At 40.0% G+C, this 25,618-nt stretch overlaps 11 protein-coding genes across 16 annotated transcripts; 6 read left to right on the forward strand and 5 right to left on the reverse strand.

The window, feature by feature from the left end:
- Positions 1 to 169: 169 nt before the first annotated feature.
- LOC108089742 lies at positions 170 to 579 on the reverse strand. 2 transcript variants are annotated; one of them, XM_017188126.1, is made up of 2 exons: positions 454 to 579; positions 170 to 389 (listed from the first exon to the last, which is right to left on the reverse strand). In XM_017188126.1, exons 1-2 carry the CDS (start codon positions 509 to 511, stop codon positions 256 to 258), a joined length of 192 nt encoding a protein of 63 aa, XP_017043615.1. In that variant the 5' UTR covers positions 512 to 579; the 3' UTR covers positions 170 to 255. The 2 variants fall into 2 exon arrangements, with proteins under 2 accessions (XP_017043615.1, XP_017043614.1); XM_017188125.2 differs by having other exon boundaries at positions 439 to 550.
- An 85-nt stretch (positions 580 to 664) lies between these two features.
- Positions 665 to 2,019, reverse strand: LOC108089741 (nuclear envelope phosphatase-regulatory subunit 1 homolog). Of its 3 annotated transcripts, XR_001771300.2 has the most exons (5): positions 1,847 to 2,019; positions 1,682 to 1,753; positions 1,479 to 1,625; positions 836 to 1,082; positions 665 to 778 (listed from the first exon to the last, which is right to left on the reverse strand). XR_001771300.2 is itself a non-coding variant. In XM_017188124.2 (4 exons), the coding sequence occupies exons 1-4, from the start codon at positions 1,866 to 1,868 to the stop codon at positions 928 to 930; spliced, it is 384 nt and encodes a 127-aa protein (XP_017043613.1). In that variant the 5' UTR covers positions 1,869 to 2,019; the 3' UTR covers positions 665 to 927. The 3 variants fall into 3 exon arrangements, 2 of the variants coding, with proteins under 2 accessions (XP_017043613.1, XP_017043612.1); XM_017188124.2 differs by having other exon boundaries at positions 665 to 1,082; positions 1,479 to 1,613; XM_017188123.2 differs by having other exon boundaries at positions 665 to 1,082.
- Positions 2,020 to 2,284: 265 nt separating this feature from the next.
- On the forward strand, positions 2,285 to 5,608 carry LOC108089746 (histone-lysine N-methyltransferase E(z)). The gene is given in 9 exon segments (XM_017188131.1): positions 2,285 to 2,506; positions 2,570 to 3,236; positions 3,238 to 3,296; positions 3,391 to 3,551; positions 3,735 to 3,749; positions 4,088 to 4,185; positions 4,244 to 4,433; positions 4,496 to 5,065; positions 5,136 to 5,608. Coding segments are annotated over 9 exon segments (2,292 nt in total). The 5' UTR covers positions 2,285 to 2,384; the 3' UTR covers positions 5,546 to 5,608.
- On the reverse strand, positions 5,565 to 9,066 carry LOC108089747 (chromosome transmission fidelity protein 8 homolog). Its single transcript, XM_017188133.2, has 3 exons — positions 8,964 to 9,066; positions 5,973 to 6,096; positions 5,565 to 5,915 (listed from the first exon to the last, which is right to left on the reverse strand). Exons 1-3 carry the CDS (start codon positions 8,981 to 8,983, stop codon positions 5,610 to 5,612), a joined length of 450 nt encoding a protein of 149 aa, XP_017043622.1. The 5' UTR covers positions 8,984 to 9,066; the 3' UTR covers positions 5,565 to 5,609.
- LOC108089745 (general transcription and DNA repair factor IIH helicase subunit XPB) lies at positions 6,192 to 8,837 on the reverse strand. The gene is made up of 3 exons (XM_017188130.1): positions 8,724 to 8,837; positions 6,851 to 8,661; positions 6,192 to 6,792 (listed from the first exon to the last, which is right to left on the reverse strand). The coding sequence occupies exons 1-3, from the start codon at positions 8,773 to 8,775 to the stop codon at positions 6,247 to 6,249; spliced, it is 2,409 nt and encodes an 802-aa protein (XP_017043619.1). The 5' UTR covers positions 8,776 to 8,837; the 3' UTR covers positions 6,192 to 6,246.
- A 332-nt stretch (positions 9,067 to 9,398) lies between the features above and the next one.
- On the forward strand, positions 9,399 to 10,262 carry LOC108089696. 2 transcript variants are annotated; one of them, XM_017188043.1, is made up of 4 exons: positions 9,399 to 9,620; positions 9,677 to 9,760; positions 9,825 to 9,972; positions 10,039 to 10,262. In XM_017188043.1, the coding sequence occupies exons 1-4, from the start codon at positions 9,414 to 9,416 to the stop codon at positions 10,185 to 10,187; spliced, it is 588 nt and encodes a 195-aa protein (XP_017043532.1). In that variant the 5' UTR covers positions 9,399 to 9,413; the 3' UTR covers positions 10,188 to 10,262. The 2 variants fall into 2 exon arrangements, with proteins under 2 accessions (XP_017043532.1, XP_017043531.1); XM_017188042.1 differs by having other exon boundaries at positions 9,511 to 9,620; positions 9,682 to 9,760.
- Positions 10,234 to 11,094, forward strand: LOC108089694. Its single transcript, XM_017188041.2, has 4 exons — positions 10,234 to 10,460; positions 10,521 to 10,604; positions 10,659 to 10,806; positions 10,863 to 11,094. Exons 1-4 carry the CDS (start codon positions 10,329 to 10,331, stop codon positions 11,030 to 11,032), a joined length of 534 nt encoding a protein of 177 aa, XP_017043530.1. The 5' UTR covers positions 10,234 to 10,328; the 3' UTR covers positions 11,033 to 11,094.
- A 780-nt stretch (positions 11,095 to 11,874) lies between these two features.
- Positions 11,875 to 12,760, forward strand: LOC108089707. The gene is made up of 3 exons (XM_017188053.2): positions 11,875 to 12,096; positions 12,152 to 12,383; positions 12,446 to 12,760. The coding sequence occupies exons 1-3, from the start codon at positions 11,983 to 11,985 to the stop codon at positions 12,688 to 12,690; spliced, it is 591 nt and encodes a 196-aa protein (XP_017043542.1). The 5' UTR covers positions 11,875 to 11,982; the 3' UTR covers positions 12,691 to 12,760.
- Positions 12,761 to 13,097: 337 nt separating this feature from the next.
- On the reverse strand, positions 13,098 to 13,896 carry LOC108089713. The gene is made up of 4 exons (XM_017188061.1): positions 13,801 to 13,896; positions 13,652 to 13,735; positions 13,446 to 13,593; positions 13,098 to 13,385 (listed from the first exon to the last, which is right to left on the reverse strand). Exons 1-4 carry the CDS (start codon positions 13,828 to 13,830, stop codon positions 13,102 to 13,104), a joined length of 546 nt encoding a protein of 181 aa, XP_017043550.1. The 5' UTR covers positions 13,831 to 13,896; the 3' UTR covers positions 13,098 to 13,101.
- Positions 13,897 to 16,035: 2,139 nt separating this feature from the next.
- On the forward strand, positions 16,036 to 16,904 carry LOC108089705. 2 transcript variants are annotated; one of them, XM_017188051.1, is made up of 4 exons: positions 16,036 to 16,286; positions 16,343 to 16,461; positions 16,515 to 16,665; positions 16,723 to 16,904. In XM_017188051.1, exons 1-4 carry the CDS (start codon positions 16,118 to 16,120, stop codon positions 16,854 to 16,856), a joined length of 573 nt encoding a protein of 190 aa, XP_017043540.1. In that variant the 5' UTR covers positions 16,036 to 16,117; the 3' UTR covers positions 16,857 to 16,904. The 2 variants fall into 2 exon arrangements, with proteins under 2 accessions (XP_017043540.1, XP_017043541.1); XM_017188052.1 differs by having other exon boundaries at positions 16,174 to 16,286; positions 16,356 to 16,461.
- A 1,664-nt stretch (positions 16,905 to 18,568) lies between these two features.
- Positions 18,569 to 19,284, forward strand: LOC108089700 (PE-PGRS family protein PE_PGRS5). Its single transcript, XM_017188048.1, has 2 exons — positions 18,569 to 18,631; positions 18,690 to 19,284. Exons 1-2 carry the CDS (start codon positions 18,577 to 18,579, stop codon positions 19,046 to 19,048), a joined length of 414 nt encoding a protein of 137 aa, XP_017043537.1. The 5' UTR covers positions 18,569 to 18,576; the 3' UTR covers positions 19,049 to 19,284.
- The last annotated feature ends 6,334 nt before the right edge of the window (positions 19,285 to 25,618 follow it).

The following is a 25,618-nucleotide window of genomic DNA, read 5'->3' on the forward strand; positions in this document are numbered from 1 at the left end:
TTGTTATATATTTTCCGAAATTTGCATTGGATGCATTGCTTATGAAAATACTTTCTTCATATGGAACTCAGATGAATAGATATCATGTAATGCAATCATGTATTATGTTAACAGGGTTACAGCCGCTTATAATTCCGGTTACCCAGTAAATTTAAAAAATGTTGTCAGCTACATTTTTCAATATTGCTCTTTATTTGAAATTGTAGGCGTTTAAAGCTCGATAAAGTTAAAGCAACGCCTCAATCAGGACGTAGCCTAGCCGCAGCAGGCGACATCGCCCTGCTTGGATTGAGGCTTCACATCGTCGGCGAATTTGATGCTTCGGACCACACGGTGGTGATCCCCATGGTCAGCGATCGGGGCTTCGTTTTCAAGGGATTGGGGAAGAGCTAAAAGCAGAGAATAGCCAATTAGTGGTGGCTGCGTGCGAGGACTTACAATTGCAATCCTTGCCAGAAGCCATGAAGAAGGCGAGGCCCAGGATAAGAGTGCACAAGAGTAGGAACTTCATGGTTAAGCTGGCTTGTTGTACAGATGGCTTGGTTGCTTCTGATGCTGTGGAACTGACCAGACTCCCCTTTTATACAGAATTTCGCTCCCTAAAAACCCAAAAAACACTTGTCGTTGCACAATCTAGAGGGGCACCTAATCATTTACAAAGTTATTGATATTGAAATGTTACTTTTTTGTATTTGGCAGCGATGGGTAACGCCATAACGAAACACATAAAGCTTAACAATTGATTTTTCCGTTTTTTGTTTTTTGTACAATGGATCTTCTATAATTAAACAAAGGTGAAAGAAGTATGAAAGGGGCAAGTTAAAAATTCGCTTACAAAGCGAGGGTGTCCGAATCAACATATAGAGGTTGAAAGAGGGGAAGAAAGTAATCATTAACTAATTAAATGTCCTGGAAGCGAGTCGCTGCTCATGTGCTGTTGTTGTTACTCTGGCGCGGCTTTAGAATCAGCTTCCCCGTATCGTCACAGCTCATATTGAAGTCTCCCAGCACCGTTCGCGTTCGGGACGTGATGATCTGCGGCGCTATGACTAGTTTTTGTATTCCAAGGATGAAGAGGACGACTGGAAGTTAAATTGAAGTTATAAGATTAGTACTTGTTTGTCGAAATAAATACTTTTTGTCTGCATAGCAAGCATTACATGCATAATCGCTTTTAAACAAAGTGCTATCAAGCTTTTAATCAGTTGGTTTATCTAATATGTGGGTGGTACAACAACAAACTAACTCAAGAACTCAGTAGATTTCTCGGTGCTAACTTGTGAGCACTTGTTAATATGCCTTCGAAAAATATTAGCTAGCATCGAGCGGTCTACATGAAAATGGAATTTGAACTAGTCACTGTTAATTTCTTAACTATAAAATTTATACAAAAAACCTCTGCTTTTATGACCCAGGGCCATGCTTGTGCAAAGTGACCTATGATACAGACTGCATTACTTATTATACGGAACACTTACTCAATGTCAGGGTGGCGACTGTGAAGATTGGGTGGATCCAAAGGGACTCTGTGAGCGGTACGACGGTGGTTCGGGGATCGCGTAGCCAGTACCAGGCACTAATGGCCGTGCACATGGACATGGCGGAGAGGACAACTGCAAGAAGTTCTACTGTTATTACGGGCCGTACTGCTCCCATATTTTAGTTTCTGGGTTTTACTTACTGCGCCAGCGGAACGTCGAGGGCCTGTACGATGAAACCACTTCGGTGAGGCGTCTTTCAAAGGCCTTGAGATCTGCAAGGGAGAGCAACAAAAACAATCGCAGTTATAGTTGGTAAACATAGTCAGTCGGCTTGCGCGTTTTCCGGGTTTTTCACTAAGACTTACCTTCGCAGGCTGACGGTTCCATTGCAGCTATTTCCTCGATGCTCGTGGCCGCCTTTATGCGATTGAATTTGTCCAGTTTATATATTTTTGCGTAATTTCCTTGATTTTGATAGGATTCTCATAGCTTTCCTTTTTTATATTTTTGATGATATTCCACGTTAGCCAATACTGCCGTAGGAGGGCGTTAGTCAACACTAAAAGTCATGGTTGTGCAGAGCAAGGGGTCATGTTAATATCAGCATAAAATTTACATGGTTAGACAATAAAACATTATCTAACTTTAAATTTTTGTAAAATTTTATTAAAATAAAATAAAGATAACATTTGTAATTGTATTTTTAAGCCAAAAGATGGAGTTTTTTGTAGTTACAGTTTTGAATTAACACTAAGCCTACGCCCATGTGGGAAGGTACATATTTTGAAAACTAAACGGTCACACTGTGGCAGCTGTTGCAAAAAAAGGCGGTCGAGTAAAAATAAACCTTGAAAACTCTTTTAATGTCTAAATGCGTACAAGTTTAAGGCATTAAATAACGCCATGAACAACACCAAAGTGCCCCCCGAATGGAAGAGGCGTGTCAAGTCGGAATATATCAAAATCAGGCAGCAGAAGCGGTACAAACGCGCCGACGAGATCAAGGAGGCGTGGATAAAGAACTGGTAAGCGCGGGAATGAGGATGGAGATGTCTGGAATCGAAGCTATTGAAATCTATACTCCCTAGGGACGAGCACAACCACAATGTGCAGGATCTGTATTGCGAATCGAAAGTTTGGCAGGCTAAACCTTACGATCCGCCACATGTTGACTGTGTGAAGCGAGCGGAAGTGACCAGCTACAATGGCATTCCTAGTGGTCCGCAAAAAGTTCCCATTTGCGTGATTAACGCAGTGACTCCTATACCCACAATGTACACATGGGCGCCCACTCAGCAGAACTTCATGGTCGAGGACGAGACGGTTCTGCATAATATTCCCTACATGGGCGACGAGGTCCTCGATAAGGACGGCAAGTTCATCGAGGAACTGATCAAGAACTACGATGGCAAGGTTCATGGGGACAAGGATCCCTCGTTCATGGATGATGCAATTTTTGTGGAACTGGTTCATGCCCTAATGCGTTCCCACAGCAAAGAATTGGAGGAATCCACCCCAGGTACCTCGACTTCTGTTAAGACAGAGACAACTACAAAAGCTAAGGAAGACGATGATAATGGAGAAGAGGATGCGGATCGAGAAACTCTCAAAAAACTGGTGAAAACCGAGAGCAAAACAGATCTTTCTGAGGAGGAGAAGAAGGAAAAGGAGGAACTGGAGGGAGCTGAAGGCGCCGATATCAAACCCGTCGTGCCAGAAGTCAAGGACAAGCTGCCCTTTCCGGCTCCTATTATTTTTTCAGGCCATCAGTGCCAATTTCCCAGACAAAGGCACTGCCCAAGAGCTTAAAGAGAAGTATGTTAAATCAAAAGCAACAATATTGTATCGACACATCTTAAACACAAACGGAACAACTTTGATTGCATTTGTTTATATATAATTTTTCCAGGTACATTGAGCTGACCGAGCACCAGGATCCGGAGCGTCCCCAGGAGTGCACGCCCAACATAGATGGCATCAAGGCCGAGAGTGTTTCCCGCGAAAGGACCATGCACTCCTTCCACACGCTGTTCTGTCGGCGTTGTTTCAAATATGATTGCTTCCTACACCGTAAGTTTAACCATGGGAACTGATGCCATCTGGGTTACCTAATGACTTTACGTTTTGTTTTTGCTTTTCTTTTCTTGTTTGGAAACAATATATTATTGCCAAACCAATCTGTACCATTTCTTAAAACTTCCCCAAAAAAAAAACGAAATTCAAAAATGTTATATTGAATTAATTGCAATTTAGGTCACCATGTGCAGGGTGAGTCGTTGTTGTAGTTGTTGTTTCGATAACCACACGCACACACTCTCATGCCGTTAGCCCGTCCACGCCTTCGCATCCTCATCTCGCTGTCTATGAATATAATTACGATAATCCCTCATGTCTGTGGATAATTGGCTATGTTTGTCATGTGTCTAAATTGAATCTTCGGTGTTGCTCACCTCATTCCGTGTGGCTTTGCCTGGTCCATTTCTGTATATCTCTCTCTATCTTGAAAAGTAACCGATTACCCTCATGCTAATCCAAATGCGTTTCATGGACATTAAGTGATTTCTGTTCGATGGGGTCCTTCTAATTGCGCCGTTCTCTTTCCACAGGCTTGCAGGGACATGCAGGTCCCAATCTGCAGAAGCGTCGCTATCCGGAGCTCAAGACTTTTGCCGAACCCTGCGGCAACTCTTGCTACATGTTGATTGTAAGTATTATGACAAAAATAAACCAGAAATCTTTAATTATTTTATGGTTTTTAACAGGATGGCATGAAAGAAAAGCTAGCAGCTGATAGCAAAACACCACCTATAGATTCCTGCAACGAAGCCAGCTCGGAGGACAGTAACGACAGCAATAGTCAGTTTAGCAACAAGGACTTTAGCCACGAGAACAGCAAGGATAATGGACTGACTGTAAATAGCGCTGCTGTGGCCGAGATCAACTCAATTATGGGTCTGTTTTTGACTGAATTATCAATATTTTAAAATTGAAAAGTAATTACTTTTTTTCTTCAGCTGGCATGATGAACATAACCAGTACGCAGTGCGTCTGGACTGGCGCTGATCAAGCTCTCTATCGTGTTTTGCACAAAGTTTATTTAAAGAACTACTGCGCGATTGCCCACAACATGCTAACAAAGACCTGCCGTCAAGTATATGAGTTTGCTCAGAAGGAAGATGCCGAGTTTAGTTTCGAGGATCTGCGCCAAGATTTCACGCCACCGCGCAAGAAGAAGAAGAAGCAACGTCTGTGGTCGCTCCACTGCCGAAAGATTCAACTGAAGAAGGATTCGTCTTCGAACCATGTTTACAATTACACGCCGTGCGACCATCCAGGACATCCCTGCGATATGAATTGTTCCTGCATCCAGACGCAAAACTTTTGTGAGAAGTTCTGCAACTGCAGCAGCGATTGCCAAAATCGCTTTCCAGGATGCCGCTGCAAGGCGCAGTGCAATACGAAGCAATGCCCATGTTACCTGGCGGTTCGCGAGTGCGATCCTGATCTTTGCCAGGCTTGTGGAGCGGATCAGTTTAAGCTGACAAAGATCACGTGCAAGAATGTGTGCGTGCAGCGGGGACTGCGTAAGAAATTCATTTATTTAAAGTACATACATTGTATGTACTACATTCACAATTTTTTCTGTATTTCCAGACAAACATTTGCTTATGGCACCCTCTGACATTGCCGGCTGGGGAATCTTCCTTAAGGAGGGCGCCCAAAAGAATGAGTTTATCTCGGAATATTGTGGAGAAATAATTTCTCAAGACGAAGCCGATCGCCGCGGCAAAGTGTATGACAAGTACATGTGCTCGTTCCTTTTTAATCTGAACAATGATTTCGTTGTGGACGCCACCCGAAAGGGCAACAAGATCAGATTTGCTAACCATTCCATTAATCCCAACTGTTATGCCAAGGTGATGATGGTCACCGGCGATCATCGTATCGGAATCTTTGCCAAGCGGGCCATTCAACCCGGCGAAGAGCTCTTCTTTGACTACAGATACGGACCCACAGAACAATTAAAGTTCGTGGGCATTGAGCGTGAGATGGAAATTGTTTAATAAAAAGACTACTTATGAATCTATTATCATAAAAAGCGAATAAAACTATATTTTTAAAACACACTCAAACGGACTTGGCCACATTGGCTATAATTGGTTTCGGTCGCGATTTAAAGATTAACTTTTTGGTGCAAACAGCGCGGACTGTGTACTCGGTCCTCTGGCGGCTCTTGTGCTCCTGGGCAATTGTGTGATCCAGCACGGTGCGTTCGGCTCCTGTGGTGGCATTCAGCATGCTCACATCCTGCGAAGTCATGGTCGTATCTAAAAGTCTTTCTCCCTCGTTGGTTTTCGATTTTTCTAGCACCGCAAAGGGTTTATCAAGTTTTTGTTCACGTCCCTGAAGGATGTGATGGCCAATGATAAGAATCTAAAAATAACATCAAAAGTAAATGGAAGTTTTGGATAGTAATATTGTTCAACTTACAGGTTGACCATATTTGTTGTAGTACAGATCTCCAATAAACTGATCATGCATGTCCTGGTTGCTCCTCACCTCCAGGTCGCCTTGCAGCTCTATGATGGCCCAATCACCTTTGCCAGCGTTTTGCCTGAAATTAAAAAGTTGAAACAGTGTCATTATAGTTAACGAATAAATCTGATTGCACTTGGAAAAAAAAATTTAATTAAAACTACGGTATTTTGTTTTATTTTTTTAGAATTTTATTCATGCTTCACAGTAGTGCAGGACATGCTTAAATCTAACCCCTGAACTTCTTGAACAGCGGATGAACGCTGCCAACATTTTTGCGTCGATGCTCGTAGTAGATGGCGTCATCTCCGCCAGACATGGAGCTGAGACCTCCAGCCCTCCTGACGGTGCCACCGGAACCGCTTGGGCGGAAGCCGGGTTCACCCGGCAGCTTCTCATCCTCGCAGTCTAAATCAGAGGCCGACAGAACCAACTGGAGCAATTGGCCCTGCTCTTCCTGGGTGCCGTACATCAGATCTGCGTCCGTGTCCATGCCCTTGAGATGTGTGATAACCTTGTAGCTGTAACCTTGGTTAACGAGAAACCGTTGGCGCTTGCGGGAGTAGCTCATCTCCATTGTATCCTGTGATACGAGAGTGTAGAAGAAGGCGTTGTACTCCTCGGCGATGGCGCCCTTTTTGGCACGCAGAATACGACCCAGACGCTGGGCCTCCTGACGACGAGAACCTCCATGCGAGGAGATCTGAATAAGCACATTGGCTTCGGGCAAATCGAAACTGGTATCTGCCACTTTGGACACAAAGATTGTATTGACCTGTAACGAAAAATAATTTATTAAAAGTTCAATAATTTTTTTAATGAGTTGCTCTTACCTTTGAGTTAAATTTAAAGTTCTGGAGAATCTGAATTCGCTCATTCTGTGAGGTTGGGCCATAGATAAAAGGCTTGTTCATTTTGATGGCGTAGTGCTTAAGGGCAAACACATTATCGGAGAAGACAATGGTTTTGTCGCCCCGCTGCTCGTGATATTTGATGAGAAACTGGCAGCTCCGGAATTTGGAGGGATTCATCACGTAGAGCAACATCTTTTTGGAGGTCTTTGTGGTCAGGTACTCGCGGTAGAACTCCGGCGACATGGGACACCACACCTCAGCGCACTGGACGCGGGCAATGTAGCCCTTCTTCTGCAGCTCCAACCAATTGGCCTCGTACAACTTGGGTCCAATGAGGAAGTTGAGATCCGCAATCTTGTCATCTTCACGAAGCAGAGTAGCTGTCAATCCCAGCTTGCAGTGGGATTGAACGATCGTCAAAACGCGACGAAACATTTTGGCAGGGATTGTGTGCACTTCGTCCAGCACCATTATACCCCATTCCTGCTCCTGCAGCCAACGCATAGTCTGCTCTGCTTCCCAAGATCGCTTTTGTGTGTGTGTTATCATGGAGTAAGTGGTGACCAGTATGCCGCAACCCATTGGCTTGTCCTTTGCCTCGGAAGTGAACCTACATATCATGCTGTCGTCAGCTGTGGACCACATCTTAAACTGCTGCTTCCACTGCTCCACAGAAACACCACTGTTGCAAAGCACGAGCGCTCTTTTCCGCACAGTGCAGCAAGCAGTAACTCCCACAAGGGATTTTCCAGCTCCACAGGGAAGTACAATAACACCAGATCTTGCTCTTCCATTGCCGAACATCTTGCGTAAACTCTTCTCCTGATATGGACGCAGTACGGCGGCAGGTTTTAAGTCTATATTAATGTCCGGATTGTTTGTATCATTGCGAAAATCGTACTCAGCCAGCAAAGGATGCTCAATTTCGATGCAGCGCTTCTGGATCACCTCAATTTTTTCCTGGGCCACCTCGAAAGATACAGTCTTCAAATTCGCTTCGTCTTCGTCCTCCTCTTCCTTGTCGATCTTCTCGTAGAAGTCTGTAATATCCTCCGGCACCGCAGTTGTTCCATCTGCGGCTGCGGGTGCTGCACCAGCTGCAGTAGGATCCTCAGCAGGCTTTTCTACAGCTCCGGGAGGTAATTTGGTACCAAATTGGGTAATGGCCTTGCCGTCCAATGTGCCCTGTATGAAATCCTCGCCTTCGCTGCGTATTAGGCGGCATTTCTGAATCACCGGATCTTTCAGCAGCTTTTGCAGCACTTCGGGATGTGGTGACTCTATAAAGTACTTGTTGTGCTTCAAGACCAGCTTGACTTTGCCATATGAAAGGGTGCAGAGACGGATAAATTCCAGGATGCCCTCGGGAATGCTGGTTTTGCTTAATCTCTTGAGGTACTCCACTATGTCATGCGTTTGCAAGCCCACCGAAACGGCGGCATATAAGCTATAGGCTGTTAGTTTGTATTCATGAATGTGTTCGGGTCTGCAGACGGGTTCCGAAATGGCGATGAGGAAATCGTGGGCGTGCTTATAGACGGGCGAGAAGGATTCCAGGAAGACGTGTCCGTTGGGAGCCACCCAAAGTGGACGATTGCCGTGATCTTGGCGAAGTTGCATTTGCGCCCGGTAATCTTTGGCCCCGTATTCATCTGTGTTGATATGTTCATCGTTTGTTTCTGCGTTCTTAGATGCTGCACCTGGTACTCCGTCCGATTCGGTAGTATCCAAACTATCATTGTCGTCCACCAGTTGAGTGAAAGCCTCATCCTCAGCACGCCGCTTTTTTGCTGAAGGCACATTCCTCAAGTTACACCAAAATTTGATTGTTTTCCATTTGTCCCATACTTACCGAACTTGTCTGAACCGCTGCGATCCTTTTTAGACTTTTTTGGCGGCCCCATTTTGAACAAAAAACAAAAAATATTTCACAACAAATCCGCGAAGTGAACCGTAGATTGTCAGAAACGAGCGACAATAATGAGATTAGGTGGCAACGCTGCGCCTTTCAGCCGGCCCGAAACAGAGCCTCGTTTTCTCTGCCCTACACCTATTATTATGCCTTATTTTAACTGCATACTGAGGTACTTACGTCTTTACCACAATAGGCATATTGTTTCCAGTTTGTACAATGAGCTTCAGTTGATTATTCGCTGTATAAACAAAGACGACCGCCGAAACCACTTTTGGCTCGTTTTTCAACACTGATAAGCCGATAGGCAATAATGCCAAGTGATGCCACTTTGTGCAAAGTCAGCTGTTCGAGGTTTTTAACGGTTATTCAACGGAATGATTGGAATTTTTGAAAATTGTAAAACACAACCACATCAAAATTTTTTAAGTAAATGTTTAATTTTTAGTGCAACTTTTAGTTTTTTATATAAAAAGTTGTTGAAAGTTTTGTAAAAATTTGTACGGTTAATACCTGCATAAAAGAGGTGTAATTTATTTCAGGCTATGTTCAAGTGATTTGTTTATGTAATCCGACGTGCTTTGATCTATTGATCATTAGGCGTGAAAAATCCAATCTGTACTTAAAACAATGGCCTCTGACAAGAAGAAGCACTCATCAAAAAAGAAGTCTTCCGACAAGAAGAAGGGCGGGGACCATAAGTCAAAAAAGAAATCCAGTAAGGCCCATGGAGTTTTAAATGATAATCTTCCAAAGATATGTTATGGTATAGCTGTTTCCGATCTGCTACATGCCTTGTATTTCACTATACAGGCGATGATTCTTCTGGTGCATCAGGTGGGTTTTGTTAATAACGGTGTTTACAGAAATATATTCACAAATTAAATTAATAGTTTAGCGCGTTTGCTATGCTGGCGCTTCTGGGTGTCGTTTTTTGGGTAGTAATGGTCGTTGCTCTGATTGTTGGTCTCTGGAAGGTTTGTTAATTTTTCTTTTATGAGATAACTTATTTAAAAACTAATTAATATATTACTTAATCAGCGCAAACCAGGTTTGGTACGATTCTGGCTTATGTTTTCATTAGCAGGCTTTGTCGTTGATATAGTATTTTTGCTTTGGGGCATAGCAACTTCAATCACTGTGGACTGGGACCGCCTTCAAGAGTTCTTTATCATCTTTCTTGGCATATGTGAGTTTAAAATCGCTCTAATACATTTCTTTTACATTTTTGTGTTTATTTTTATATTTTTTTTAGTTATTGAAAGCACCTCTATATATCTTATACATCGGTATTATGTAATAATTAGCCAGAAACGAAAAAAAAGGATCTTATGCTGTCAGCGAAATAGCGATAAGAAAAAGTCGGATAAAAGCTCAAAAAAGAAGAAGAAAGGGAAAAAATAATCACAAACTATTTATATTTGCATGTGCCACTTCACTAGTTGGCTTTGTTTTTCCCAGCCAATTAAATTGTATATTTTATACCCATATCTAAAAACTGTGTTGTTAATCAGTCCTACAAAGCAAACAAAAATTAACTAAAAAATGGTGTTTAAAGCGGAGGAGTGGCATTTTCCAAGGGATAATCTTTTAAGGATATGTTTTCTCATTGCTGCCTTTGAACTGTTGCGTTCCCTTTATTTCTCCTTTACTTCAGTTTCTCTCATGATTTCGCATGTAAGTATTTCAATGAAAATTTTTAAGCTATAACATTAACATTTACCTTATATGGCATAGACGAACTCCTATACCATAATTGCTTTTCTCAGCACAGTAGTTTGGATACTAACCGTGGTGGCACTTTTTGTGGGTTTGTGGAAGGTAGGCGTGTTTTTTATTTGATTAATATTTGTTTTCAATATATTTTGTATCTAGAGCCGTCCAACTCTTCTCTTGTTTTGGTTACTGTTTTCTGGCTTTGCCACTGCCACCGATATTATTTTTCTGATATGGAGTGTAACTTCTTCACCTGTTTTCGACATGATTAATTTCAAGCACTGGACTGTTTTATATTTCGGAATTTGTATGCTTTAAATTCATTCATCACAACTTAAAGTAATTAATCAAAGATCATTACAGTTTATGAGTGTACTTGCTTGTATTTGGTACTCAGATATTTCAAGAGATTGTATTCCTATTGTGTTCTGGAAGGCGAAAGCTACGATTGGACCTCTCAAAGCTGCAACAAAGACGATGCCACCGAATCAATGACGACCACTTCGAAAACATCTGAAAAGACAACTGAATGATAGTATGCTATCGTAGAGAAAATCAGGAATTAACAAAATAAAAATTATTTATGTTCTGCTGACTTTGAATAATTTTCGCCTAAAGGCTGGGAATTCCCTTTTGAATTAATAAAAAATAATTTATATTTCTTGCAATCGGTTGATTTCAATTTACCAGCCAAGTGGGAAGGGCAAATCAATTCCTTGCCCCTTACAAACAATAATAATAATTGACTTACACAGTTTTTCATCTACTTTCTTATGGCTTGGAGGACGAGAGCTAGTCACGTTGCCGGCGGGGGACCAGGACAATCCAATCTCCAGGGCCTGCTGACAAAACAAATGCCATAAATGAAGAGCGGACAGATGGTCGCACAAACTTGTCACATCGTCGTCTGCGATAGGCATTTCACATTGGTAAAGATTGTTTTGGGGATCAAGCAATAAGTTTAAGGACCCTTTATGGAATAAACATGAATAACAAGCCATATTTATAAAAAATGTAAAGTTATACAAATTACTATGAACTATATAAATATGTTGGTTTTTTGGCAAATTATATTTCAATCTAGACAACTGCAAATTCATGGTTTAAGACTAGAATTGTTTGATACACTTTATCCCAATCTCTTTGCGCTTGAAAATACATCCAAACATCAAAATTAATAATCCTAAAATATATTTATTATATTACACATTACAGCAATCGCATTTTAAAGTTCACCTCTGTTACAAGTTGAAATATGTTAAAACACTATTTAATATTATTTTCTCTGATATTTTTCACTGTATTTTCCCACACCACAATTATTTTGCACCACTGTGCGCAGTCTGGGACTTTTGGCAATCAAACGGCATTGATTAACAGGCAGCCAAGTCCCCTCCTCCTTCGCTCGGCTAGTACGTGCTTATCATCATTATAGCTTTGATTTAGTAGACATTGGCTGTGATGTGATGAACCTTTGCCGGCAATGAGGTCAACTTCTGATGGATATTTAGTGCCCTGCGCCTATTGCATCGCCCTGCTGGACTTCATATCCGCCGTGCTCTTCGCAATTATTTCAGGAGTGGTATATTCCAAGCATGTAAGACTAAAGGGTAATCCGTTCGGGGGCGATAATTTAATATTGGTATTTACAGGGACATTGGTCCGCTTTGGTGGCGCTGATTTTCACCGTCTTCTGGATGCTCATAATCATAATTTTATTATCTGGGATCTATAAAAGGAAACTGGGATTGGTTCGCTTTTGGTTGGTGTTTACCTGTTTGGGAATACTGCTAGATGGAGTAATATTGCTTTATGGACTGACTTTGGCCATATCTGTTAACTGGGAGGGTGTGAAGATCACAGTGCTGCCGTTCGTTGGTTTGGGTAAGTTTTAATTAATTTCAAATTTTATTTACCTACTTAAAATATACTTTCATACTTTGCAGCTGTGGAAATGACATTTGTGTACATCATCTATCTCTTATATTTGGATATGATTGTGCATACTCCCCCATCTACTCCACGTAAAGAACCGGACCGAGAAAAAGGGGGCAGTGAGGCGGAATATTCAGAGGAAGATGAAAAGCCAATGGATCGCAAGGCCCTGAAGCGCATGGAAAAACAAGCCAAGGAACGTATGAAAAGGGATAAAGCTGTTCTCAAACAGCTTCAAAAACAAATGAAAAAATGAGCAAATTAGGTTTCAATACAACTGGTTTATATTTTGTTAATTATGATAATAAACAAAAATCCCTTTCTTAGTCTCTCAAAGGGGTTCTTGATTAGAGCTCATAAAAGCGCAATATCCTTTGTCTCCGGTTTGGTCTGGCGAAAAGCTCTTTAACTTTTATCACATTTAGGATCTCTTCACGCCAACGGAAACCACTCACACCAACACGCGTGCACCAATGTTAAACACAAAATCCTTTTAAAATAATTTGCTCGGTAGAGAGTGAAGAAAAAATCAAGGAGTGTGCATATTCACATTAACCAATTGCGACGCACTGAACGCCCTGTGAATATTAATTATATTTTTTATTATTTTATATTTAGCAGGTATATTTTCGGATAAAATGATAAAGTATTATAAAATTAAAATAAGTCATGGCATCATATTGCTTTCAGAAGATCTAAGAAAACTTAGCTTCATGGGATGTGATGGTGTATTTTGAACTATTTTTCCTCTGGGATGTTGGATTTGTTGGGGTCTTCTAGAATGTTGACCTTGTGATCGATAGGTTTGAGTTTGGCGATTTGGTTCGGGGCACCTTTCCTTATCAGAATTGCTATTTACGGCTTTTGACTTTATGGCTTTATGGCAAGCTTGGCAAAAGGCCAACGTCACGTTAAATCGGTAAACAATATACAAAAAAATGCACTCCACAACTGAAAATTAAAGTTATTATAAATGCATGCCCGATGCGATTTCGCTAATATTCCATTTACTTAATCCCAGTAGCAGCAACAGCCCATTTTTGATCAGACCCGCTTGAAAAGTACTCTCGGTGAAAACGGCATACAATATCAGGCACATCTCCACCAGGATTCCAAAGCAGGAAAAGATAATCCAGGCACGAACACATTTCGGATGGCGCTGTAATTAAGCGAAAGATACCATTACAAAGCCATCGATTGTGAGCCATTTTTTATACCAGACGAATGCCAAACAGGAGCATCAGAATCATCGATACCCAGAAAATGCCAAAAATAACAGCGAAAATGGTCAGCCAACTCAGCTGAGGGAGGTAATATATTTCTGAGGAGTTTATATAGTACCTATAGATTGTTTCAGCTGTCTTACGCGATCGCAGATTGTCTTAAAGCTAACCATAGAAAAAAACACGGCGCTGATTAAATCGAAGCAGGCAATAACGTAGGCCCAGATTAATAGCGACGATGGACGCATGGCGAAAATATTTGAAAGTTTAATTTTTGACAATCAAGAAAAAGCAACATGTATAAGGTTTTTTAAAGCCACTCATTTATTTTTTGTTAACTAGTAGATTTTAAATATAATTCGTTGAATATATTTATGATATTTATATTAGTTAAATAGATATAAAATGTGTATTTAATATTTGATAAATGTGTTTTTATTTATTCTTTCACAAAGTTGCTTTTGATGAAATCGGTTATGTATTCGATCACACCCTTGACAGGGTATCAAAGCGGAAACGGAAACAGCAGCCAAGTCTCGCAGCTATGGCTGTCGCATCTATTTATGCAGGGGAGAAATGAGACATACTAGCACACACATGCACATACATAATGCCGAGCTGATCCCTGCAAGCCTTTTCTATCGCGGAAGACACTTCTGAGTGACTTCTGGAAGATAAAACTATCTTCCGCGACTATCGCTTTCGGATCGCGGAAGTGACGTCCGTCGGGAAGAACTGTGACACTTCTGCGTCACCCCCCAGAAGAGACTTCCGCGACACTTCCAGAAGTGACTTCTGCGTCACCCCCCAGAAGAGACTTCTGCGACACTTCCAGAAGTGTCTTCCGCGACACTTCCAGAAGTGACTTCTGCGTCACCCCCCAGAAGAGACTTCTGCGACACTTCCAGAAGTGTCTTCCGCGACACTTCTAGAAGTGACTTCCGCGACACTTCCAGAAGTTACCCAGAAGAATATTCCCAATTGGAAAAAAATAATAGAATATATTTTTACTATATTTATTAAAAATTTAATTTTTTTTAAATATAATAACTTATATGTTAATATATTTTTTTAATATAATTTTGTATATTTTCGACGCTTGTACACCCGATGAACTGTTGATGGAAGATTTTTTGATTTTTCAGCTCTGAATCATCCAGAAATTTAACAAATGTAAACTCTAAAAGAAAACAAACAAATAATATTATTATAATGAAAAGCATATTTAGAAACTGATGTGCATTACCTTTATATAAAAAAATAGTTGATCTTAACATGTGCTGCATTTTTTCCGGCATTGTACGCGTTGTTAGACGCAATAATATCTTTAAACACTTAACAATTTTCAGACTTGAACTGGCAAGTCAGCAATCTAGAAACTAACTGACGCTTTGCAGCAAAATCAGTACGCAGGTCAAAGGAAAATACAAAAAAATGTTCAGTAAAACCAGAATATCGGTAAATTTTTGGGACCTTTGCTTTACTATCTTCCTATCAACTTCCAGAAGTGAATTGGGAGATAGTTTTTTTTTTGTATATTTGTTGTTGTAAAATGTGTGCTATCGTCTTTCTATCTTCCAGAAGTGACTCAGAAGTGTCTTCTTCGGGATAGATGTGTATTTTGTTTTTGTAAAATGTGTTCTATCGTCTTTCTATCTTCCAGAAGTGACTTATAAGTGACTTCTAGGCGATAAAAATCTCTTCTTTTTTTTCCAAAAATTTCTATCGTCTTTCTATCTTCCAGAAGTGTCTAAGAAGTGACTTCTAGGCGATAGATGTGTATTTTGTTTTTGTAAAATGTGTTCTATCGTCTTTCTATCTTCCAGAAGTGACTAAGAAGTGTCTTCTAGACGATAGGGGATAAATTTATCTTCCAAAGGCTTGCAGGGATGAAATACGTGCGGCGGCAGCTCACACGCACACAACCATTAGTCTTCCCCTGTGTGAGTGGGCCAAGGCGTCGGAATCCCCGTTGACAAATATAATTTACTTTTTTCGCGCTCATTTGCAACTCGGGCGTAGGATCCCCCGGGGTGCCAGAAAACCTTTTAAAACATCTCACTTCCAGTTTAAGATTTGCAAACAGGAGCAACAGGAAGCTTAAGAAGCACAACAATAGACATTCAAAAAACCCGGCTGTGAAAACTTTTATTTAACACAAAAGAGCTATTTAAATAAACTTGTGGAAAATATATTCTAGTTATAATGAATTTTTAAATGAGTTTTTAATTAAATTTATGAAAATTTTAATATACCAATAATGGACAACAATTTTCGCTGATACGATTCAAATCTGCATTTTGCATAACAAAGTCAAGTGAATTTAAAAACATATACCAAATTATATATATCAAGTTATTTATTTTTGGCTCTTGCGCTGCAAAATTTGTCATCAAAAATGTATTTTAAATTAATTAACGATTAAAAGGAAAGTGATTGGGTTACTGGTAGCTAAACATTATGAACGCTTTAAATGCTTTTGGTGTGGCTATTGGCTGGATGGACATTGTGGGAGCGCTGTTTTTCGAATTGATTATGTGTTATTTGTTGCGTCGACGTCGTTTGGCCAAGGAATCAGAAGATGCATCGATTGAAGCCAACAAGGAAAATCAAAGAAGACCTTTGCCAAGTAAGAGCAGCCAATAAAGGTGTATTCATGTGTTGTAAACCTTAAATATCCCTAAGCTCTTTTGAGCAGAAAACATTTGACGGAGAACGAAAACGTTTGGATTTTCTGGGGCTACTTGTTGATGCTGAATGTCTGGATTGGAGTAACGCTGCTGATGATAGCAGGTATCACATTGGTGGGTAAAAATACTTCCATTAAATATATATTCATTTTATTTTGTCATGACAGAACAAACCGGAACTTATGACATTTTGGTTGATTTGGTGTGCCTGCGGTTTGGCCTTCGACGTCCTCTTTATTTTTTGGTGGGTCTACGAACTTTTTGTTGGAGAAGTCATCGAGGCACTGACCAACATTTTGCTTTCCCTGCTGACCATGGGTAAAATTTATTCGTAATAATGAATAAATATGTTTTTTTAATGATTTAATTTTACAGCGATTGAGTTCGGCTTCTTTTATGTTATATATACCATCTACAACAACTTGTCGAACTCCTCCAAAGAAGAAGCCAATAAACTTGCTGTAAAATCTGGATTGTATCTTATGATGATTTCCGATCAAAAACAATAATTAAATATCAAGGATATAATAAATATAAAAGATTTCTTGTTGAAAGCATTTTTAAAATTTATTTCTTTTTCTTTTTAAGTGCTGAAAACAGAAAACTATTTATTTTAGAAAACATTTTTATATTTATTTGTATCATCAAAAATGAATAATATTCTTTTATGTTCAGTATAAAATCTTTATTGGTAAATGCGATAATAACTTTGGGTAATAAATTCATTTTCAATATCTCCATATTGCATATTCTCTTGTGATTTTATGCTGCAGACCACAATCTCATTAAGGAGCAGCTTTCCGGGTTCATGGGCCATCGTTCATGCGGAGTCAGACGGAATACCATATTTTGTATCTGTTGTGCCGCTTCTTGTTTTTCTTTTTCCTGTACTTCATCTGGGTCTTTGGACGGCTTTGTAGTTTTTAATGGTCTGCAGCACGGAAATTGATTCATTTCCGTTTTTTGTTCTGCGCTTCCGCTTTTGTCTGCTCCTTTCCCATCGCCTCCGCTTAAAGTCCTGAATCCTGGAAGCCCTCAGCTGCCAGGAATAAAATCAAGTTGAAGAGCTGTATTAGTCCTAATTCGGCATCTAATTCTATTTGCCGGGCTTTGGAACAAAGTGCGGGGATTGTCAGCTGTCACTTGCAACACGATGCCAAAGTGAAAAGCAAAATATTTCTTCTTTATTAAACATTGCTTGGAGTCCGTTTATTTTTTTCCACTTTTTCTATATATTTATTTAATTTTTTTTTGCGGGTTCCTTTGGTTCCATGCCCGTCAGTGGTCGTCCTCGAAGGAGCGACTGGCTGCTCAAATTTATTGTTTGCAAATTGAAATTCTTGTCGACACGCACGAGCAAATCCATTGGGAATGCACAGCATAGCGTCCCAACATCGCAGCATCGCAGCATTTCACCATCTCAGCAGCTCGTCAGCGTCGTAGTCAGAATTTTGGATTGGGGCGTCTGGGGGGGCGTGGCACTGGGACGGATTTGATGGCTTTTGTACCCGGGCAGCAGCTCATCATGGCTTTTTAGTATTTATTAAGACTCTGATGTGCCATGAAACATATTTCGAAAAAATAAACAAATATTTTAGAGCAGCGTTGACAAACGGAAAATGGATATTGGTTTACGTAAAGCTAGACGAAAAAAATGCCATAAAATCAAGTCGGAGTGCTCATGGCTATATGATTTATTTAAAAGGACACTCTGTCATGACCTTTCTCTTGATTAGCTTACGTTTATGAAGGTAAAACTCTTTTTTTTTCTTACAATATTTAAGTCCTAAATAAATCTTATGGATTACAAACTCAATTGGTGATTGATTTTCCTTTTCATTTTTTTCAAATTTTTTAATAAAATCACGAATGAATTTTGATTTACATAAATATATGTTACCCAATTGTTTTCCTTATAAATATCGTTACCGTTAGGACAAGTTATAGAATTGGCTTGATGTTTATTAGAACCTTGGTGATTGGTTTTAAAATTCAAGATTGAAGAATAATGTTTCATTTAGATTTATCTGTAAACTTTTTTATTTATTATAATTGATTAAATTATTGATTGATGGAACATTTAGCTATAAAACTTCAACTACATTACCTTGTAAAATGTACTTTCTATCGCCAGCGCTCGTATGTGAAATGAGTGATTTATCGGTGACTCAAGTTTTAGCTGCTATATAAATGCATTTCCTTTGCTGAAGGGCTTAGTCAACAGTAAAGATGCGACCTGTACACATACTGGCATTAGCATGCAGTCTTATCTTGATTCACAAAGGTTATACTTATGAAGTGAGCTTTCTCAGAGATTAACTTAAAAAATATCCTTTCTTTAGGTGAAGCTGATGGAAATAAGTTACATCCTGTTGGTCCGCCGGTAAATCAGAGGAGTATCCGAGAAGTAAGCTCTTTTGCCAATGGAGGGCAACCTTGGCCGGGATACAGAGAACCTGGCTCTTCGCTCCCAGAAATTCTTAGTCCACCGCGTCGAGCAGGGCAGCCGGGTCAACCAGGTAGGCCAGGAGGAAAAGGAGGATCAGGCGGAAACGGAGGAGCAGGCGGAAACGGAGGAGCAGGTGGAAACGGAGGATCAGGTGGAAAGGGAGGTGCAGGTGGGGCAGGCGGCAGCTTAAAAGGAAAAGGAAAAAAGAATGAATTCAATTGCTTTGGTTATAGTGATTACTATTATGGATAATCCTTGTTGTCACATAAAAACTTGTTTGCAAAATGAAAAAATATTTACAGTTAACTGGTAATCAAAAAGCACAATATTAGTTATGTGACTTATATTTTTATCACTTTTTAGGTTTACCACATTAATGCAAATTAACTTTTTTACTACCTTTTGTGTTTGTTATTGTCAGAGTGCTATAGTAGAAAAAATTGTATGCGAACTAAAAAAGATAACAATATATTCTTTAAATGTTTAAATTTAATAGTGTTTGACTGTCAACAATACTTTAAAATAATATATGTTGATATTTTCTTTTGTTTTTTTTTTAATAATTAAACTTCACCGCGCACATGCCGTAAAGAAAAAAAAGTTACGCCGCTCAGAAAAATTAAATATTACTCTGTGATTGCTAGCTGGCCATAAATATTTCTTCTTTATTGTGTGTTTCTCCGTACTAATTAATTTTCTTGGGTAGAATGCCTCCAACGATTACGCATTCCACCTGGCACACAATGAGCTGAGCAATTTTAATTAAATTATATAAGTATTTCCATGCCTTCGTCGCTCGACTCACCTGCCGGCATAATCAATGTCGGGTGCTCAACTATTCAGAACCCAATACATACAATTTACAGAGCGTAGAGCGAAAAAATCCATCAGAATGGCAAAGTCTACGCAGGAAATTGATTGATTTCCGCAACGTGGAGGTAAGGAAAAATAGAAAAAATATTGCCTTGTGTAGTTGAATTTAGGGTGGGAGATTACACTCTATCCGATGGACGGGGGCAATTAGTTTGCTGAACGGTGGGGGCGAAGGTGCTGCTGTATCATCAGCACCATCCACAACCGAATGTTTTCCCATACCAAACAAACACTAACACTAAACGCACGTGTGCGTTTCCCGATGTTTGTGTAGGTGAGTGGGTCCTGCAGGAGTTTGAACACAACTACTTGTGGCGGCAAACATAAACATGGACAAAACATATACTGGTACCATAACGCGATGCACACACACAGACACACACGCAAACACGGTTTGCCAGGATGATATGTTTTTTAAGGGGTTGGGGAATTTTGGCACAGTTTTGGAACTCTTTGTTTGCATATCCTTGGCACTGCCAAAGTACGTATGTGTGTGTGTGTGAGTGTGCAAGTTAAAAGCTAAAGTTGTGCTTGTTACACGCTCAATTAAGCTGGAAATGACGTCGCTGGAAGCTTAAGTCACGCTTTATATAGTTCGGCATTTCGAGTTGCATTTGTCGTTCCAAAACCGTATCCGTATCTATATGGGTTACAAAAAGCCAGGCGACCAAAATATTGCAAGCCATTTTTTCAATTGTAGGAAGAAGATTAAAATTGATTTTAATAAAGCTGGTGTTCGTAAACGTTTGCAGTGCACATACGTGCTGCACATTTTTATTTGATTTAAACAAAAGTTCTCAATTCAATCAAGCTGATCTGGTTGTTTGGTGTTTTATTTATTTACTTTAAAAACTTTATTTTACTTCGCCTGGAATTATTGGCTCTAAGAATGAATGGCTTAAAATATTTTAAGGATCAACTCGGCATTTGGCCATCAGTCGGTTTTGTGTTTTAATGAAATTAAAGCCATTTCTCAGTATTTTTATTTAATTATTGATTTTATTACCTACACAATATTTCGTTTACTTTTTGAAAATAGCAGCTATATTAATAAATATAAAAATATGTATGTAGATTTTGTCGCCTGTGCCAGTACTCATTGTTTTCCGGCAAATGGAATTCACAAGTGCCTTTTGAAAGAGTCAATTTGTTAAGCAAACCTTGGCTGCCGTGCATGTTTATTAAAACATTTTAAAAGGAACCCAGCGCATGCACTTACGTTTACGTTAACTTTCACCTTTACAGGGGAAATACACTGAGAGGTGCGGGTGTGCAGAAGCCCGCACCTTTGCACTTGGCGTCGTATCGCTTTGAGCAAATTATCGAGCACGCAAAATTGCTTTAGGCGATGGCGACGAACACAAAAGCGGCTGCCAATTAGCGCGGGTTGGATCCTCCATAATGTGCTTAGTTGGCAAAGGACCTTTGGGCCTCACAGGTGGGTGGGTGGTGGTGCAAGGCGACAGGACACGTGCCACACTCACACGTAGATTCAGTCGGCCAGTTAGCCAGCCAGTCAGCCAGCCAGTCAGTCAGTCAGTCAGTCAGTCGGTTAGTGAGCCGATGAAGGCCCACGCCTAATAGAACGGCGGCTTGCAACATTGTTTTCCAGGCCGAATACAGTGGAAAAGTTGGGACCGACACAGGACATGACACACTCACTATCGCACACTGGCGCACTTGGAATTGCAAATCAGTCGACTAATGTGTACATAATCAGTCATGTCCCAACATGTGAATTCCATTAGTGATACACGGCCATGCAAACAAACAAGCATTAATCAGGACAGGACCTCGGGGGTGCGAACAAGAGGTCCTTGAAGTTGGGAGACGGGCGGAGCATTGGTTGGTGGGATTGGGTCTTTGGATCCCTGCCAGAATCCGAGGCACCATCATGGACTCCTACTGCCAGTCAGCCGGTCCACTCGCTGTCTATTACAGCTGGCATGCCATCCATATGCCATATTCCATGCTTATGTTATTTATGCTTATTGTCTCGGGTCACCAGGGCGGATGGAAAAATATTGTTTCCCACTCGACTTACAAATTACGGCGGGAAACGAGGCAGGAGCGACAGCCGCAGCCGGAGTCCACCTTGATTTATCCTCACATTTCAAAGCGGGCACTGGACGAAAATAAATACATAATAATTGGCTTAAGTAAATTTATTGTTTTCGCACAAGAAACTTTTAAAAAAATAATTAAGTCTTTTGAATAAATATCTCTTTTAAAATAATCACTTCTGGTTTATTTAAAGAGTCTTAGGAACAGCTGTGTCGTCAAATTAAAAATAACACTCTTATTTGTAAAGCATCGTAAAAACTATACAAGCCATCAAAAACTTTACAGTATAAACACTAATTAGCTTTAAGAAAAACTTACGACTTTTTCCTCAACTTTAAACAGCAAAAAAAGTATAAAAGTATCGTTTAGCATTATTTGGCTTACTAGAACACTTGAAAAATAGATGTTACAGTTTATCATCATTTTTGTTGAAGGTAGATTTATTTACAACTAGTTTTTAAATTTACAAATTAATTTTATTAAATAGTAATAGTTTTGATTAAGGGAATCAATTTCGAAAAATTTTCCACTAAAACCTGCGCTGAATCGTTTTCTGCCTCTTATTTTGCACAGTGGCTTTGGAGGCGACGTTCGCTTAATACGCCATTCATTTGGTCGCGTTATACTTCATTAAAGCAGGAACCATCAGAGAATCGTGGCAATGCGGGGCGAGGTGGGCTCAGGGCGGCCTTTTCCGGCGCCTTGGCCGCAAAGTGCAGTCGGCAAAAATTATGCGGCTCGTTTGCGATGCCTGGAAATGCGACGATGGACGACGGGCAATGGCGATGGCGATGGCAAAATGGCAAATAGCAAATGCAGTGCCAACTTCAACTGGCTTGGGCCATTCGTTTATCCCTTTGTTCTCATTTATTTGCATGTCATTTGCTTCGACCGGCATCTGTATTGCCCTCTCGCTTCCTCTCCTCACGCACTCTCTCGCTCGCACATTTTCCTCGGCTTTTCCTGCCTTTTCCTGCTCTGCTCGGGTCACGTTTGTCTGCCAGGATGCCAGTTACTTATGGCTGTTATGTGCATTATCAATATGCATTGTACGGCTCCTCATGCCGCTTTATATTTTGCCAACGTTTTTCTCCTACTTTCCAATGGGTAACACAAGCTGTTTGTGCTGTTGCGGCAAAACGTACTTTTCTATATAGAAATTTTAATTATTTATGAATTTATGTGAGCCACTCAAGTTACTTACTGTGTTTTTGGGACATTAGCATGCAAAATGAGCCAATTACACAATAAATTTTTCGTTTAAATAAGTCCCTGTTTAATTTATCTTTAATTTTCTAAGTGGCAATTATTGTTTTTTTTTCTTTAGGTTAGTTCGACAAATTAAACATTTCCTAAAACGATAAAATTATAACTATTGAATTTGCTTCAAAAGTTAAGAGCTGAAATCATATGATCAAACTCACTCTAAGCTTTAATAAAATAATCTATAATATTTTAATTCGGTTAGAGTATTTTCCGTTCGTTTTGAACTTAATCTATTTGCCTTCTTTACTCGCATTGGATATTTTGCCTCTCTGTTATGCAGTTTTAATAACGAATTGCTTTTTTATGGTTTCCGGCTTATAGAGCAGCAAAGAAATTGGCAAAAGAGAGAAGTTGCCATGCAGTAGTCGCACCAAGGAATATTCTTAAATTATGTCTGGTTTTTGTATTTATTTTTAAAGTCGGATTTGAGATTCTCCATTTTTGTTGTGCTATTTTTCTGCCCTGTTGCCTTAGCCACTGCTTTGTTAATAATGTTGTTGTCGTTGCTGGCGTGGTGGTGCTATTATTTTTGCTTGTTCTTTGTTAACCAAGTCAAGACTGCGCCAGCTGCAGCTTCCGTTGTCGCCACAGTTGCCATTCCCGCTGCCATTTGTTCGCCGGGCGTAATTAGTGCTCGTGGCACAGGGCTCTTCGCTTCGTCCTCCCCAAAACTCCAGCTCCATCGCCAGTTTATCCCTGGGTACTGGAAAAAAATGTCACTAAAACTGGCCATCAGATTAGTGGTTGTTATCGTTTTAAGAACATTAATTTACAGGCCAGTTTAAAGCTTGTAATGTAAATTAAGCCATTTAAAAATTGTTTAGTTTTTTATACTAGTGATTTACATACAAATACTTAATTGTTTATCTAGTGGATTAGTGATAGGTTAAAAAAAGCAATACGACAGTTTATGAGCCGATAATTTCTTATTGAATTTTAAAGCTATCTTTTTTTCAGTGCATCGGCTTTGTTGCTCTTCATTTGTAATCACTTTCTGTGTATGCCGTTGCCAACATTTTGTTGTACGGATTTGGCCCGGCCCTAAGAAAGCTTTCACAATTACATTGGCTTGGACTGGGAGTTAATACTGAAGCTATATCTTTGCCCTTCCCCGTTGTAGTTTTCGCGTTAACAAATTCGTTATGTGCCAGCCATTGAATTTCCGCTAATTAGGAACATGAGCTGGCTGAGATTAGTGATGAGTTCGCTCCCTTCGAGTATTAACTAATCCGACAAAGTGGCGGTTCAAGTGTGCCGGTCGTGACTTCCTCTGCTGCCACAGATTCCATAAATATTAAAGGGGAAATCGTGCCTGAATGCTCCTCGAACACGTTGCTTAAGACATATCAACTTCCTCGCCGGCTAATTGCCATTTACAACTTTTCCTGTCTTAACTAAAACTTTTCAACTGCTCGACGATTCCCATTGTGGCTGCCAATTCAGCGACTCGATTGCTGTTGGCTTTGTGGCCATTGTTTGAGTTCACGCAGTCCGATCATTAATTTCGCAATTAGCAGGCCAACCACCTGCTTCACCCCCTTTCTCCTCGAGTTGTTCTGGACAAAGTCTGGGTATAGCTTTAATTAATTCTGTACAGAATCTACAAGTGCACAAGGAAAAAGAAGCTTAACTATACTCATGATTTTATTCAGGTACATTTTTCTGGAATTTTAACTAAATACATCTATATGTTTATAAATATTTTTTTGTTTTCACTATAAAAAACTAGTCGTATTATAATATTATGAATATTTGTTTAGTATAAGTATTACCATAACTGTGCGATTTTTAAATTGCATGCCTCTTACCGCTTAAAAAAAGAAAATATACTTGAATTTTTTAATTTGTTGAAAATCGATGGTTTGACCTCTGTTCTTTTCATGTGGTTTGCAAGAATGCACTTTGACCAATTTTTTGACAACCTTGCATGTTTAAATTAGTGTTTATCCTATGAAAAATGGGGATCACATTGCTTTTCCCAAGTGTATGTATGTTAGAACCTGCCCTGATGTTTGGTTACATTTTTTCACCGGAAACTTTACTGTCGGAAATTGTCTGAGAAAACCTGTCGAAAAAGAGAGGCGGCAGCTGCTGCCTGGCCAAGTGCATTCAACTGCGACCCAGGACTGGATCCTTTGCACTATCCGCCCTTTTACTTTCTCTGCTGGCAATGATTTTTGCTGACTAACTTTTGCCGACCGACTAAAAAACCGGGATAGCGAAAAGCGCAAAATTTAAATTTATGTAGCTCAATATTTTATTTATACATACAAGCAGTGGGATGTATGTATGTGTCCTGCTGGCTTTGCATTTTGCCTGGCATTTGCTTTTAGTGGCAAATACAAAAACAACAACAGCAACAAGGACATATAGTCACATAGATATATACATAGATCTAGTCGGCAACATGGCGTCATGGGCGTCGCGTGTTAGTTACGTGAGGCCAAAGCGAAATTTTCTGCTGACACCGCGTTGTCAACTTTCACTTCACCTGCAGCTGTGGCAACAGATTCCTTGCCATATTCCCCTCTACATGCTATATATATGTAACCCCCCAATCTGCTTTTCCTGCCTGACATGCATTAGCAGCGAATAGTCAAATAACGTTGATAACACTCA

The sequence above is a fragment of the Drosophila ficusphila genome, unplaced genomic scaffold (assembly GCF_018152265.1).
Source record: "Drosophila ficusphila isolate 14025-0441.05 unplaced genomic scaffold, ASM1815226v1 contig_106, whole genome shotgun sequence".
Lineage (NCBI taxonomy): Eukaryota > Metazoa > Arthropoda > Insecta > Diptera > Drosophilidae > Drosophila > Drosophila ficusphila.